Source organism: Dendrobates tinctorius, unplaced genomic scaffold, assembly GCF_039654945.1.
Source record: "Dendrobates tinctorius isolate UK_male_01 unplaced genomic scaffold, ASM3965494v1 ptg000211l, whole genome shotgun sequence".
NCBI classification, from domain to species: domain Eukaryota; kingdom Metazoa; phylum Chordata; class Amphibia; order Anura; family Dendrobatidae; genus Dendrobates; species Dendrobates tinctorius.
This window is the reverse complement of record NW_027361878.1, coordinates 30,448,903-30,465,755: the sequence shown is the minus strand read 5'-3', so window position 1 is coordinate 30,465,755 and position 16,853 is coordinate 30,448,903. Positions and strand designations below refer to the sequence as shown.

Below are 16,853 nucleotides of genomic sequence, written 5' to 3'. Positions count from 1 at the left end.
AGCCAGCCTTTGGAAGGTCACCGGGGCATTCTTCATCCCGAATGGCATAACTCGAAACTGGAATAAGCCAAACGGGGTGACAAATGCCGACTTGGGAATAGCATCAGGACTAAGGGGAATCTGCCAGTAGCCTTTGCATTGATCGATGGTGGTCAAATGCTTTGCCCCCGCCAGCCGGTCTAACAACTCATCCACACGCGGCATGGGGTATGCATCCGTCACTGTTTTCTCATTGAGCTTACGATAGTCTACACAAAACCGTGTAGTCCCATCCTTCTTGGGCACTAACACTACGGGGGATGCCCAGGGACTATCTGACTCTTCAGTGACCCCTAAACGCAGCATCTCTTGTATCTCTTGTCGTATCCCCTCTCATACAGACTCAGGGACGCGGAAGGGGCTTTTTCACAGGGGGGTCTGATCCTGGGTCTCAACCTTGTGTTGTGCCAGGCGAGTGTACCATGGTCTCCCAGAAAACATCCTCTGTTGCTGCCTCAACAACTCCTCTGCCTACTGTCTCTCCCGGGGGCCTAGGTCTTCACCCAAGCGTACCTGGTCCCATGTTTTAGACTGAGTCCTTTCCCCTAAGACATTCGGCAAGGGAAGTCCAGCTAAATCCTCTGCTTCAGGTGCACAGATGGCCACTACCTCTTCAGGGCGCTCCCGGTAGGGCTTCAGCATATTCACGTGGAACATGCGGATAACCCTGGGGTCGTCACAATCAGCGATATTATAGGTTGTGTCGGCTATTTTCCCCACTACCTGGTAGGGCCCCTGCCATGCAGCTTGAAACTTATTCTGCTTAGTGGGCTCTAACACCAGGACCTTCTGTCCTATTTCCAAAGTGCGCTCTCTGGCCCTTCTATCGTACCATACGCGCTGGCGCCGCTGGGTTGCCTGCATGTTCTCACGTACCAGCCTGGGTCAGCTCCTGTAGGCGGTCCCGGAATTCCAGCACATAGGGTACAATAGGTACCCCTTCTATGAGGCCCTCCCCTTCCCAGTGTTCCAGCACTAAGTCTAGGGGTCCCCTTACCCGTCTTCCGTACACCAGCTCGAACGGGGAGAACCCTGTGGATTCTTGGGGCACCTCCCGATATGCAAACACGAGGTGTGGCAAGAATTTCTCCCAGTCCCTGTAGGTCCTGGTAAAAGTCCCAATGAGCTGTTTTAATGTCCCGTTAAAGCGTTCACACAACCCATTGGTTTGCGGGTGGTACGGGGCGCTTCTAATGCTTTTTACGCCGCACAGCTTCCACAGTTGGTTGGTCACCTCTGCTGTAAACTGGGTACCCTGGTCCGAGATAATCTCCCGGGGAAATCCAACCCGTGAGAAAACCTGGAGTAGGGCGGCCGCCACCGTCTCTGCCAGTATGTTAGGTAACGCAACCGCCTCTGGATACCGTGTGGCATAATCTACCACTGTCAATATATACCTTTTCCCGGACGGACTGGGTTTGGCTAACAGCCCTATCAGATCGACCGCTACTCGGCTAAATGGTTCCTCCACAATGGGGAGGGGGCGTAATATGGCCTTGCATCAATCCCCCCCTCTTGCCAATGCGCTGGCAACTGTCACAGGTCTGGCAGTACTGACGAACATCATAGGTTACCCCCGGCCAAAAGAAGTTTTGTGTCAGACGATGCCTGGTGCAACTGACGCCGAAGTACCCGGCCAAGGGTATATCATGAGAGATTCGCAGTAACTCCTGCCTATACTTCTTGGGAACTACCAGCTGTCATTTTATAGTGGGGCTCGTCCCTGTGTGGTGCTGCTCTGTGATCCGGTAGAGGAGTCCCTGCTTCCATACAAACTGTTCCCCTTCCATTATCCCTCTCCCCTCCTGTGCCTTCCCACGATATCCCTCTAATGAAGGATCCTCAAGTAACTCCCTCTTAAATTCATCTGGGGTGGCCCAAGAAATGTGTCTGGCTATGGGAATATGTGTAGGGCTGGGATGTCTTACCTGGGCCTCCTCTGAGTGTGATTCCGCCTCCGCAGCTCGAGCTGGTCTCCGGGTGGTCATAGGATATGTCTCAGCCAGAGGGGCCACCGAGAATGCAGACAACCTGGGCCCCAAGTCATTTCCCAGCAAGACGTCTGCAGGCAAATCCTCCATCAAGCCGACCTCAACAAGGCCATCCCCGACTCCCCAGTTCAGGTGAATCCTGGCAGTGGGCAGTCGATGTATAGCTCCCCCTGCTACACGGACTGCCACTGTCCGGTCCGTCTTCTCTTGGTCCCGGACGAGATGAGGCTTCACAAGGGTCAAAGTTGCCCCGGAATCTCTTAGTCCCTGCATACGTTTCCCATTAACCCACACGACCTGTCGATGCTGTTGTCGATTATCTGCCCGGGCTGCCTGCACGGGGTCTACTTCATGCAGCACTTCCTCCATCTCTTCCACCCCTTGGTTAGTTGTAGCCCCCAATGCCGGGTCAGCTTCGCCTTGGTAGCAGTGTACAGCAGCCCGGCTGAAAGTAGCTGTTCCCGCCTTTGGCCACTGGGTATGCTGAGTCCGTTTGGGACATTGTCTTTGCAGGTGGCCCAGCTGACGGCTTGCTGGCCAGAATCTGAACCCGTTCCTCCGGCTTCACTTGATGAAGAGCACACTGCCGCTCAAAGTCCTGCAGACAGCCATCAATGTCTTCCTCTCCCCCAACTGTCGGAAGGCATTATACTGAATCTTTTTGTGGCTTACTGTTGAAGGTACCTGGTCGAAGGCCAGAGCTCCCCCTGCTCGCTGACTCTCCTCTCTCGCTCTGCCATCTCCATCTTGGCCAGCTCCACTTTGGTCCTCTCTGCCATCTCCATCTTGGCTAGCTCTATCCTGGTGCGCTCGGCCATCTTTTCCTTCAGATCAGTACGCACATCAGCCATCACCTCTCGTATGATCTCTACTGCAGGGTTTGGGCCATAGAACGCCAGTCTGTTCTTTACCTCCCTCTGGAATTCGGTCTCCTCCACGTTCACATTGGGGGGCGCTGCACTGTCGTGTTCCATGATGGCTGCTATCAAATCTGCTTTTGTTTTGTTGCTGGCGATCAACCCTCGGGCTTCCACCAGATCTTTTAATGTAGTCCTCTTTAACTTCTGGTAGTTGTTTTCCATTCATTCCTTTCCTCCTGTAGAAGAGGTATCATATCCCGCTGTCTGCCACCAGTGTAACGGGGTCTACCAAGCTGGGGTACCTCTTTCAGTACCACCCAGTGTTTTTGGAGGTCCGCTCTGCGTTGGCTGGAGTCTGAATGAATAACGCTGGCTGGAATTCCTTGGTTACATGGGCGCACATAAAAGATCACTGCTTCTCCACATATTTCCAGTCTAACAACCCTTTACTCACAGGACACAGAATATATCACACAGATACAGACGGCAGGCCAATAGGAAAGCGGCAGGCCAGACATACATTACAAAAGCCGCAGGGGGCCGGAGCCTGCCGATATTTACTGTGGGAATTACAAAGGTGGGGGGAGGGCGGACAAAAGGAGAATATCGTGTCCCCTCTGCCCAGGGGCGCAGCCTGTGGGCTGATGCATTAGGGACATGCATCTCACATGGAACCTATTATACATACATATAACTGCACAACATATTCTGGGTGCTGAGTGGTTCTGTAACACGTAACACAGGCGATCAACAACTCTTCGCACACTCTACTTGGAAAGGTGTGTGGTGATGATCCAGCTAAATCCGGAGGGACTGATGGAACAGAAAGTCACTTTAGCTATTGTTTCCTTTCAACACGTTGTGCAATCAATAATTAAGCATAATAAAGATGTAGAGACTGAAAAATGAGATAAAACAAAAAATATGGCTTACTTTTGATACATAAATAAGTCAAAATCAAACCAAGTTTTGGTGTTACTGCTCAGTGAAATAAAGCTTGGGAACATCAGTAGGAAGGGCCGGGGTTAGGGCTCATTCAGACCCCAAAGCTTTCGTAGGTGAGTTCTATCCATGGTTTTCCCAGATCAAACTCCTACCTATTGTATTTTATGTAGCTGTTCACAAGTCCTTGTTTTTTTTGCATAATTCACTAAGTCATCCATTTTGATCCGAGTCTTCGCTCAAACTCACCAATGTAAGTCTATGGGTCCTTGATAAAAAAACAAACCTGGTGTATAACTTGGCTTGAGATTAGAAGCCGCACATGATATAATGTGATAATTTAGTTTACAAATATTAAAGCATGCCATTAAAAATTACTGTAATGAGAAGAGGGAAAATCTTACAAACCTGCTTTCCTGCTGGAACGCACACAAAGTAGTATTGAGGGGTGTCCTAATCTAAATTTCAAAAATTAATAGAGACAAGATTGATACTTTACAAAACTTAATTAGGAATAAAGAGTTAGCCATAGCAAATAATCCCTCGCCTTGTCCTCCTTCTCAGTCTGAACTTTCCACACTCAGACAAGATCGTAAGGCTACAATTTTTTCCCTTCTACGATTCGGCACTTAAGACATCTCAAGTCAAACAATACACAAATCTTAATCGACCCTCTAGGTATATATCCAATAGAATTAAGAAACTCAAATTGAGAAACATGACTGACCAAATTCTCTCCCCAAATGGCGATTCTTTATCCCACCCGCAAGATATTGTTAATGCATTTGCAAAATATTATCAGGATTTGTATAATATCAACCAGGAGAATCCCCAGAACCAACCAAATAAATTAGATATAGAATTCTTTTTATCATCTATGAAACTCCCTAGATTGAGTGAAGGAGACATCAGCTTTCTTTCTTCTCCTTTTACTAGTGAAGAAATATTAGACACTATTAACCATCTGAAATCCTTCAAGCCTCCAGGCCCTGACGGCTTCAATAATGACTATTATAAAGCTTTTGGAAACTTATTAGCCCCTCATTGAATGAACATTTTTAATGTTGCTTCAAAAATTGGCCATGTCCCCAATGAAATGTTCAAAGCAACTATTGTTCTGATACCAAAGCCTTCTACAGACCCAACCCAACTGAAAAATGATAGACCTAATTTCTTAATCAGTACAGATTTGAAAATATATGCAAAATTCCTAGCAAACAGATTAAATCAATTTCTTCCAAAATCAATATTAAATGATCAGATCAGATTCATCAAGAACAGACAAGCTCTCGATGGTACAAGGAGACTTATCAATCTGATAAAAATGATAAATTCAAAAAAGACTAAAGCAACAATAATTTCCCTAGATGCAGAAAAGGCATTCAACCTCCTCAATTGGCAATACTTACAAGCTGCCCTTCAAAAATGTGACATTCATTTACACTTCCTGTCTACCTTTATGGCATTATATTCCAATCCTAGAGTGAAAGTATATGCCAATAATCATCTCTCTAATCCTTTTAAAATTTCAAATGGAACAAGACAGGGATGCCCATTATCTCCCTTACTTTTTGTTCTAGCTATACAACCTTTAGCTCAGCTAATTAGGGAGGATTCAGGAATTCATGGGATTAGCACAGGATCCAGAGAGTTTAAAGGCCCTTTTACACTTAGCGATGTACCAGCGATCCGACCAGCGATATGACCCGGTCAGGATCGCTGGTGCATCGCTAAATGATCGCAAGTGAGCTGTCACACAGACAGATCTCACAGCGATGCAGCAGCGACGCAGCGGACGATACTTACCTTTCACAAGCGGCGATCCAGACGTCCTCCCGCCCGCCTCCACGCGTCGCTCGTCGGCGCCAGCAGGAAGCCCAGCAGGAAGCGCCTGACGAGAAATGGAGCCGGACATTCTTGCATGATCAGCGATGGACAGCGGGGGAGCCGGTCGGAGGTAAGTATCACACATAGCGATATCGCTATAACGTCACAAAATCGGTGACGTTATAGTGATATTGCTAGCGATATCGCTATGTGTAAAACCCCCTTTAGACTGGTCTTTTTGCTGACGACATCATTTTGTCTTTAGCCCTTATGATTCTTTAAAGGGAATCTGTCACCTATTTTTTCGCATATAAGCTGCGGCCACCGCCATCAGGGGCTTATCTACAGCATTCTGATAGATATGTAGATACAGAGTCTTTCCATTCTAAAAGACGCCTGAAAAATCACTTGAAAAACCCCACCTATTAATTAATATAGTAAAACCACATTGCCGTTCATACGTTCAGTTTAAAAAAAAACAAAAAAACGCCTGACCGGAGAAAAGAAAGTGGAGGTTCTTTCTCTAAAGCGGCTCCGAACTTGGTACTGTCCAATCAAAAGGCTTCAAAAACACCACGGGACAAAACTTTCTAAAAACTTTGCAAAGAAGAAGAATTTTCGGAAGCAGATTTCATTTGAAAACTCATCCATTTTGACCATCCTAAAAAAAACTCTGTGTGCACATACTCGTTCCATTTTGTACGTCCGCCTTAATAAGGAGCGTGCAAAAATAAAATGCACCAAATTCATTAAGAGCCGCACGCAACTTAATCAATTTGGCGCATCTTATCAGTAGTGTCTGCCTCACCGCCAGAAATGCAAATCTGGCCAGTAATCCCATCAAAAGTGGGGCAACTTACGAAAAAAATGTACACTTTGACTGATTACAGTCGTTTCTAAAGTAATGTTTACGAAGACACGTACAGTAGTTTAATTATATAGAAAGATTTACATAACATAAACCGTGATCCACGCGATTTGTGTTACCAGATTAAAAGGGAGACCGGACCAGAGACTTTCTCAAGGAGCAGTAATATCAAATACTCCGACTTTCTCAAGGACCAGTAATATCAAATACTCCGACTTTCTCAAGGACCAGTATCAAATACTCGGGTTTTCAATGCTGATTGATGAATTTGCTGTATCTGATTTAATCAGTAATCGGGCTGTTTTTTCAATATTTGCAGAGCCTTACTAAAGCCTCTCTCATCTGAGTACATGAAGAAAGAAGAAGCAAGACTGCTTGTCATCTCATCCCGTCGCAGGAAGAATGTTCCATGGAGATACATTCTGTATAAATACATAAATCACCATAATGCAATAAAGCTTTCCTGGTCATTATGTGCTTCGAACGTGATCTCCCTATTTTTTTTTTTTTACAAATTAGATAGAATACAATGTATTTGATGTGCTGGATATGTGCACACAACACCTTTGTTCCCTCCTGTTGAGTTTTTCTAGGCGATGTCACTTTGGCAAAACTCCAAAGGTCTTTAGTAGTGTTGAGCGATACCGTTCGATACCCAAAAATATCGTATCGGATGGTATCGCCCGATACGAAAAAAATATCGGGTATCGCCGATTCCGATACCGGAAGTCCCATTCAAGTCAATGGGACTTCCGGTATCGGAATTAAAAAAAGCCCTTTATTTCCTTGTTGGCTAATTCTACATAATTGAAAACAAATAAGAATCATGTAGAATGCATTGTGGGAGGTGGAGGAGACATTAAAAGCATAGTGGTTTATTCAAATCACATGGCATAGCATTAATTCCAATTTTTTTTTTCAGTACGTTCAGAGTTAAAAAGATATTGACTATGTTAACCTTTTTTATATTTTGTCAGATATGTATGTTTCACAACTTCCATGCTCTTCACGTTCTTTTGTACTTCTCCCACACTTTCTCCTTCATGATCCGCAGCAGTAGCATTTTTTTCATCAACTTTTTCTTCACCTTATTCATCTTCTTCTTCTTCATCTTCTTCCCATTAATTTTTTTTTCCATTCTTCATATTCTTCTTATTCAGCTAATATCAATTTTAATATGCTATTTCTTCATCTTCTTCCTATTCTTCTTTGTCTTCATTTTCTTATGGTGACAGGCATTCCTGTAGTACTTATCTATAAAAGTTATAAGATTACACCTTACGTTCTGCCTGTCACTAAAGATTTACAACAGGATTTGTCCGCGTTCAGTTTGTCCTGCAGCAGCAGGCATTTTCCAGGGGCACCACGAGGAGGAACGGACTCACCCCCATTTACTGCTTAGTCTTCTTCTGCTTATAATTTTGATTTCTTCTATGCTGATTTTTAGTCTTATGCTTAATGTTCTTCTGCTTTCTGTTCTTCTGCTTTTGCTTCTTCTGCTTCTTGTTCTTCTGTCTTTTGTTCTGTATCTTGGTGGTTGTCTTCATGTTCTTTGTCCTCTTGGTCTTATTATTTAGGGTCTGTAAGAGAATGGTCAGTCATAATATACTGAGCGGCCATGTTGTCTCTAGCAGCCATTTTGTTGAAAGTTAGAGAAGATTCAACTTTTACAAAAGAGCTGATAAAATGTATTAAATGGAGGATGGAAAATGAGATCATGTCTCCTAGCAACCTCAGCCGATGTGCGTAGAGGAAGATTGGATCAATCAATAGGGTCACAGGTTACCAAATATATGGTCAGTATGCTTATACGTGATAGTGTGGTAGCGAAGAGTAGAGTAGTTAAAATGTCAGGATGTAAGAATTTAGGGACCTAGACTGGAGACAATGATAAGATTTTAGGACAGTAGCCATAGATACCAATGACTTATGGGTTTTAGTGTTGCTTGAAGAAATGTTAATTAATATCTTCGTATTATGTCATTATATTCTCTTTTCTAAACCACGTTTCTGTAGATTACCATGAAAACGCCTTAGAATTATAATGTTAACGCCCTCTGCGGCAAAATGCAGTTTTCTTTGTTCTGATAATGTATAAGAAGCCCCTGTTACTGTCGATCGGGGCCATTCCATCGCCATCATGCCACTGTGCCTCACCATGGCCAGGGCACAGAGCCTTACCATCGCCAGACCTCCTAGCAAATCTCTGCCTGTCTGAATTCCTGTTTTTGCCCGCATATTCCAGCTCCTCTGTTATTCTGTATCTGTCTTGCTGTGTATCTCCGAATAAACCTTCAACCTCAGCTTGATAAGAGATCGTCTGTGGAACTTCTTCCCGACTCTTCCAGCTCTCAGTAGGACTTTTTCTTACAAGTGGCGAGCCAGCCAGGAGGAGGTCTTCCATTCGAGAGAGGTGTGAGTATCTAACTTTGCTTAAATTGCATTTGTTGATACTAGGACAGAGTAAAACTCGTCCTTGTAGACCACTGTAAATATGGAGTGGTTACGGAAGCAGGCAGAGAAATATGCTGGCACACCCCAGCTGGAGGGGGTTAATGTGGAAACCACGTGGTTAAATTGTATGCGATGGTTTACCACAGAGAACAGGGAACTAGATAGAAAAAATTCGCTAGGTTAAGCTAATAGCCAAGTAGTGGCTTTGTGTAAGACAGTCATAACTTTTGATCAGGCTCTTGAAAGGTAGCTTACACAGCAATATGTTAACATGATCACCCGGGGAGGGGCAGCGTATAGGGAGAGATCAGAACAGCTGAGCGAGATGCTGGAGCTAGCAGCGAAGCACAGAGAGGAGGGGTGCGAGCAGCAGCAGCTGAGAGCAGTTATGTCACAGATGGACACTGCAGCTTCGAAACACAGTGCTGATGTAAATACACTTGTAGACTGGAGAAGAGTTAGGAGAATGAGTGAAGTAGTACATAACAAGATATAGTGTCCCAACAGCTCCAGCTTATGCAGATACAGTTGAGGAAAGATATATTGTCCCAACAGCTCCAGCACATGCAGACCCTAGGTTAGGTGTGAAGCTGCTTCAACCCCGAGAAAAATATCCCTGACCAAATGTTCCTGATCCATCTTAAATTTATAAAAAAATTTGCCTAATTGGGAGGAAAGTGTTTTGTTAGGACGATGCAGTCCGAGGTGAAGGGTGATGAGTCCAATGTTTTTGCATGCCATTCACCTCGGGGTGTATCTGTTGATTAGGGGAGGACAGGAGTTCCGGGGGGGGTATGCGCAGCTGCCGAGAATGGGCAGGTCCCGTTCGGCAGAGCCCCCACAGGATCCTATGAGAGGTCCCCCCTTGTGTTATTTTCGTGGACATTTAGGACATGTTAGGCGTTTTTGTCCCAACCTTGAGCCAGGGATTGTACCCCGAGAACCCCGGGCACCATTTAACCCCCAACAGACCCGGGAGTTCTCTAGACCACCTTTCGGAGTTAGACCTCCGTATCCAGCAGTGAATGACCCTAGGCAGTATCAGCAGTACAACGGTCTTCAAATGGTTAACCCAGTCTCACAGGAGCCTTCTGCTCCTGCTCCCTCCCCAATAGCTTTCACTCATCCGCTCCCGGAGGTCCATGCTATTCAGGGAGGGGTCACTCCTCCTCGTCCCTATGCTCCGCTGATTAAGGAGCTGCGGGAACATGAGGACCGGACCCTGACCAGGGATCTCTTTGGGGCAGAGGTGGCAGCTGTTGGACGGAAGCCGTGTCCAGATGGGGATGATGGATTTTTCGGACTTCCCACGGCAGGTAACACTGATTGATGGAGTGCTCCCCCTGTTCCCCTTACCCTCCTTGCCCCCCTTTCCCTGGGCAAGGACGGTAGACCTTATGTCAGAGGGAGAATGGAGGGGCTGTCTTGGGAAGACATCCTCATCGATACAGGAGCCTCAGTTTCAATAACACGACACAAATTGCAGTCACCCCCTGGACTGCCTGAGACTACACTTTTGTAGAATTTGAGGACTCCTGTATTCAAGCAGTAAAAAGTCGTCCAGTAAACCTGAGATTTCAGGACACAGGGGGATCGAAGCAAAGGGGTCTTCGATGCGCTTTTTGGGTAAACCCACAGTTACGGTACACTATTTTGGGAACTGATATTTTGGGAGCAATGGGAATTGTTGTTGATTTATGTAACAAAGTCTTGTGGCGGAAGAAAGAAGCCACTATCTGTTCTGTAATTGTCCCTGTAGAGGAGGAGGAGAGTCATAAATTACCCATTGCTAGCTTCGGATTAGGTGCTAATGAAAATGTTGAAAACACTGACAATGAGGCTTTAAAGAATGAATTGAAGCAAAAGTTCCCTGAATTGTGGATCTCAAAGAAAACTGATTGTGGGTTAATGCAAACTCAGGTTAAAATTGATGGTGAAAAACTGCCACCTTTCCAGCGTCAGTACCGTATTCCGGAGGACGTAATCCCTTACATAAGGGTAGCAGTCAGTGAATTGGAGAAACAAGGTGTTGTTGTGAAAGGTAATTCTCCATGTAACAGTCCTATTCTACCTGTAAAAAAGGAAGATGGCAGTTTTCGAATGGTAGTAGACCTGAGACTTGTAAATAAGTACACTCCCTCAGCTGCTCACCTTGTGGCATCTGTCCCTGAAGTTATGTCACAGCTGAGGAGTGATTGTAAGGTATTTTCTTGTTTGGATATTGCAAATGGCTTTTTCTCAGTACCCCTAACACCTGAATCTGCACTCCGCTTCGCACGCGGTTGCCCATGGGATTTCACAGTTCTCCTGTGTATTTCCATCAGGCATTAGATCAGATGTTAGAGCCCCTGGGTTACGGAGACAAAGTCTTGCAGTATGTTGATTATTTATTGATTCAAACTGTCGATGAATGTGAACACAGAGAAACCCTTGAAAATGTTTGTCAGGCTTTACAAAATGCAGGACTCAAAATGAGTCTGGATAAAGTACAATTGATGAAATCAGAGGTTAAATTTCTGGGTGTGTCTGTCTCAGCAGAAGGAAAGACACCCATGCATGATAGGGTTAAAGCTATTCAGGCTGTCCCCATACCAACTAATATTACAAAACTCAGAAAATTTTTGGGTCTTATTAATTTTTCTAGAGAATTCATTGAAGATTTTGCTTATTTGGCTAAACCACTGTATGATTTATTGAAAAATGTTGATAATGACCTTGACCCTGTTAATGTAGAGGGAACCGCCTTACAGGCTTTTGAGTGATTGAAGCGCGCCCTTACGGCAGCTGCTGCATTGATTAACCCTGACCCTTCCCAGCCTTTCTACATTCAGACTCACACCGGTGATATCTCTATTTCTTCAGTGCTCCTACAAAAATGGCCCAAAGAAAGCCCCGAGGTATCTAGTCAGTTGTATGCCTTAGGTTATTATTCTAGGTTGCTTACCCCCGTGGAAAAAGGATTCACTCAGTGCATGAAGCACCTACTGGGCGTGCACTGGACTATGAATCAAGTGAAGCATATAGTGGGATTCGCTCCCTTAATTCTACAAACCCCGCATGTCACTTTAAAAACTTTGCTGAAGGGAAAAGCTTCAGGTATCAATTCACAGAGAATGGCCCAATGGATCATTGATTTTGAGACTAGAGACTTACAAGTTGAGGTGGGTGAGAAATATCACTTAGCCCAGATGATGCAGTATGCAGGAAAAAGTCACAATTGTCAAATTGAACAGGCTAATGTTACTCCCTCTCCCTTCCGAGCAGATTTTCAAGAGGGAATCCCCTGTGCCTATATTGACGGAGCTCGCTATTGGCATGAGGGGCATTACGTCACAGGCTTCGCTGTGTGGTTTCCAGCTAAGCCATTGCTGCTGCAGTATAAACTCCCTGGTCATTTCTCCGCTCAAAGAGCTGAGTTGGAAGCAGCTCTACAGGTCATTCTCGTGTGTCCAGAGCCAATGAATATCTTCAGTGATAGCGCATATGTCGTGTCGTCACTCACTCTATATCTTAATGTATGGGCCCTTAGGGGGATGGTTGATTCTCAGAACAAGCCCTTGCAGCATGTAGACATTCTAAAACAAATTGAGCAACGGGGTAAAGAATTTCCAAAATTATGGTCCTTCTGTAAAATCAAGGGACACCAGAGGTTGATTCCTGACCCCCACATCCTTGGCAATGCATATGTAGATCACGCGGCCAAGGAGGCTGCACTCACAGGCGATGACAAATATCCTCAAGAAGTCATCGCTGCAGTTACTAAAAAAAAAAACCCCGAGAGCCCCCCCCCTTGTTTATTGTTCTCTTCAAGATCTCATAAAGGCACAGGAGAAGGATGGAGACTCATCTCTGTTCAATTCCCTTGAGTCCCTGCCCATTGAGGGGGAGTGCTTGTACTACTAACGGGTTAATGATAGACTAGTGCTTTACATCCCAACAACAATGGTTAAGTCTTTGCTCAAATTTTCAAGCTAAAAAGGTGATTAAAATGGTTCATATCAATCAGTATAGACTTCTTAATTATTTTACTGAGATTTCTGGTAAGGACTGATACTCCACTCTTTTTTTCTATTTTCTCCAGGTCCGCTGAAGATTTTCATATTCGACTCCTGGGACCATGAACCTATTGGATGATCAGGAGAAGATGTTTCACACTATACAGTGGGACTCTGATAGTGTGAGAGGGGGAGAAGATAAGGAAAATCCAGAAGACAAAGAATGAGAAGAAAAAGACCAAAAGAATTGAAAAGACCAAAAGACTTGACTATTTGTGCAACTTATTTTTTCGGGACTATTTGAATTATTTTTTTATTATGTGTTTGTTTTATTTTTAGGGACATTTGCCTTACACACACACGTGCATAAAGTGCTGAATTACCTCAATATTCTTATTTTCAGTAATTCACCAATGAATATTACAGTCCTGTATGTTGTACTCTGGATAGAGTACAAGAGGGGGACTTGTAAGAGAATGGTCAGTCATAATATACTGAGCGGCCATGTTGTCTCTAGCAGCCATTTTGTTGAAAGTTAGAGAAGATTCAACTTTTACAAAAGAGCTGATAAAATGTATTAAATGGAGGATGGAAAATGAGATCATGTCTCCTAGCAACCTCAGCCGATGTGCGTAGAGGAAAATTGGATCAATCAATAGGGTCACAGGTTACCAAATATATGGTCAGTATGCTTATACGTGATAGTGTGGTAGCGAAGAGTAGAGTAGTTAAAATGTCAGGATGTAAGAATTTAGGGACCTAGACTGGAGACAATGATAAGATTTTAGGACAGTAGCCATAGATACCAATGACTTATGGGTTTTAGTGTTGCTTGAAGAAATGTTAATTAATATCTTCGTATTATGTCATTATATTCTCTTTTCTAAACCACGTTTCTGTAGATTACCATGAAAACGCCTTAGAATTATAATGTTAACGCCCTCTGCGGCAAAATGCAGTTTTCTTTGTTCTGATAATGTATAAGAAGCCCCTGTTACTGTCGATCGGGGCCATTCCATCGCCATCATGCCACTGTGCCTCACCATGGCCAGGGCACAGAGCCTTACCATCGCCAGACCTCCTAGCAAATCTCTGCCTGTCTGAATTCCTGTTTTTGCCCGCATATTCCAGCTCCTCTGTTATTCTGTATCTGTCTTGCTGTGTATCTCCGAATAAACCTTCAACCTCAGCTTGATAAGAGATCGTCTGTGGAACTTCTTCCCGACTCTTCCAGCTCTCAGTAGGACTTTTTCTTACAGGGTCATATTTCTGGTCTTCTTTGGTGTGGTCTTCAGGGTCGTCGTCATCAGGGTCGTCGTCATGGAGATCAATAAGGATTACCAAAGACAATTTCAAAAAGCTTGATCTTGGAAATGTAGCAGAAGGTACAAGAAGGCTGAGAAACTGGCAAGAACCAGCAGACAGTGCTGGCACCCGGATGGGTAGCAGAAGGAACAAGAGCCAATGGCACTACCCAGGACCAACTGACGGTGCTGGACCACGGTTACTAAGCAGAAGATACCTGTGCTAAAAAGCACTACCAAGGACCAGCTGACGGTGCTGGACCTCGGATACCGAGATGGAGGCACCTAGGCCAAAGGCTGTGGCGAGAACCAGCAGACAGTGCTGGCACCCGGATGGGTAGCAGAAGGAACAAGAGCTAATGGCACTACCGAGGACCAACTGACAGTGCTGGACCACGGTTACTAAGCAGAAGGTACCTGTGCTAAAAAGCACTACCAAGGACCAGCTGACGGTGCTGGACCTCGGATACCGAGATGGAGGCACCTAGGCCCAAAGGCTGTGGCGAGAACCAGCAGACAGTGCTGGCACCCGGATGGGTAGCAGAAGGTACCCATTGAAAGCAAAGTAGCCAGGCCGCAAGCCGGCCGCAGTTACCGAAACCCACAGTCCTAGAGGGGGTCCATGTCCCATTGGCACTACGGATCCAGCCTTCAGTGCCAGTTCCCGCAGCCCACATAGGAGTCACCTAAACTGCAGGCACCGTAGAGTCTGCTAACCCGGCCGCAAGACGACAGGACAACGGATTGGTGGCATAGTGACCTTGACACTACCCGGAAACAGCAGGCGTGCTGGAACCAGGCTGGGCAACAGGGAGTCCCCATGCCTAAGGCAATGCCGAGCACCAACTGGCGTTGTTGGAGCCCAGGGACAATCATGGTGTAGGCCGAGGCCTACTTGGTGGTAGTTTTAGATTTTTTGTAGGCTACAACAGACTGTCAGCGTGCTCCAATTAGGCATCTGTCTCCACTCTGTTTCCAGGATTTCACGTGACCACCAACACCGCCAGTTTATGCGTACAGCAGCCGTCTGCCCAATCCACACGTGTTGCTGTGTTACTGGGATTCTGTAATGTCAGCAGATCCCCTGATGTGTGTCTGCCACTGTCTCCTGCTCTGTCCACTTTCCCACCGCTTGCAGTGGGAAGGTGGACAGCACAGGAGACAGTGGCGGACACATATTGGGGGATCTGCTGACGTTACAGAACCCCAGTAACACAGGAACACGTGTGGAATGCGTGGACTGCAACTGTGAGCAGGAACTGGCGGTGTTGGAGGTCAGGGGAAATACAAGAGACAGAGTGGAGACAGAGGCCAAATCAGAGAATGTTTAAATCTGAAGTAGTTACAATTTGGAGGCAGCAGCAGTTTGCCCTCCACACAGCAGGGGATCAGCTGACGTTACCGAACCCCACTTTCACATGAACGAGTGTGTTTTTCTGTGTGGACAGCACTTCCGAGCACCAACTTGCGTTGCTGGAGCCCAGGGACAATCATGGTGCAGGCCGAGGCCTATTAGGAGCCAGGTGTAAAGCTGAGGTATTTTGACTTTGGAGGGAGCAAGACACTTTGCCCTCCACACAGCAGGGGATCAGCCGACATTACCGAACCCCACTTTCACATGAACGAGTGTGTTTTTCTGTGTGGACAGCACTTCCGAGCACCAACTGGCGTTGTTGGAGCCCAGGGACAATCATGGTGCAGGCCGAGGCCTATTAGGAGCCAGGTGTAAAGCTGAGGTATTTTGACTTTGGAGGGAGCAGGACACTTTGCCCTCCACACAGCAGGGGATTAGCTGACATTACCGAACCCCACTTTCACATGAACGAGTGTGTTTTTCTGTGTGGACAGCACTTCCGAGCACCAACTAGCATTGTTGGAGCCCAGGGAGAACCAGGGTGCAGGCCGAGGCCTACTTGGTGGCAGTTTTAGATTGTTTGTAGGCTACAACAGACTGTCAACGTGCTCCAATTAGGCATCTGTCTCCACTCTGTTTCCAGGATTTCACGTGACTACCAACACCGCCAGTTTATGTGTACAGTAGCCGTCTGCCCAATCCACACGTGTTCCTGTGTTACTGGTGTTCTGTAATGTCAGTAGATCCCCTGATGTTTGTCTGCCAATGTCTCCTGCTCTGTCCACATTCCCACCACTTGCAGTGGGAAGCTGGACAGCGCAGGAGACAGTGCCGGACACACATTGGGGGATCAGCTCACGTTACAGAACACCAGGAACACAGGAACAAGTGTGGAATGCGTGGACGGCAACTGTGAGCAGGAACTGGCGGTGTTGGAGGTCAGGGGAAATACTAGAGACAGAGTGGAGACAGAGGCCAAATCAGAGAATGTTTAAATCTGAAGTAGTTACAATTTGGAGGCAGCAGCAGTTTGCCCTCCACACAGCAGGGGATCAGCTGACATTACCGAACCCCAATTTCACATGAACGAGTGTGTTTTTCTGTGTGGACAGCACTTCCGAGCACCAACTAGCGTTGTTGGAACCCAGGGACAATCAAGGTGCAGGCCGAGGCCTACTAGGAGCCAGGTGTAAAGCTGAGGTATTTTGACTTTGGAGGG

General features: G+C 45.9%; 1 protein-coding gene across 1 annotated transcript in view; it reads left to right on the top strand.

Annotated features, from left to right (window-relative positions):
- The window catches only part of LOC141058429 (transmembrane protein 272-like), a 71,989-nt gene extending 57,815 nt beyond the window's left edge, over positions 1-14,174 (top strand). Inside the window, exon 6 of the mRNA XM_073554681.1 lies at positions 6,847-14,174. Within this exon, the coding sequence (XP_073410782.1) occupies positions 6,847-6,873 (27 nt within the window). The 3' untranslated portion in view covers positions 6,874-14,174. The remainder of the gene's footprint in view (positions 1-6,846) is intronic.
- Positions 14,175-16,853: the final 2,679 nt, after the last annotated feature.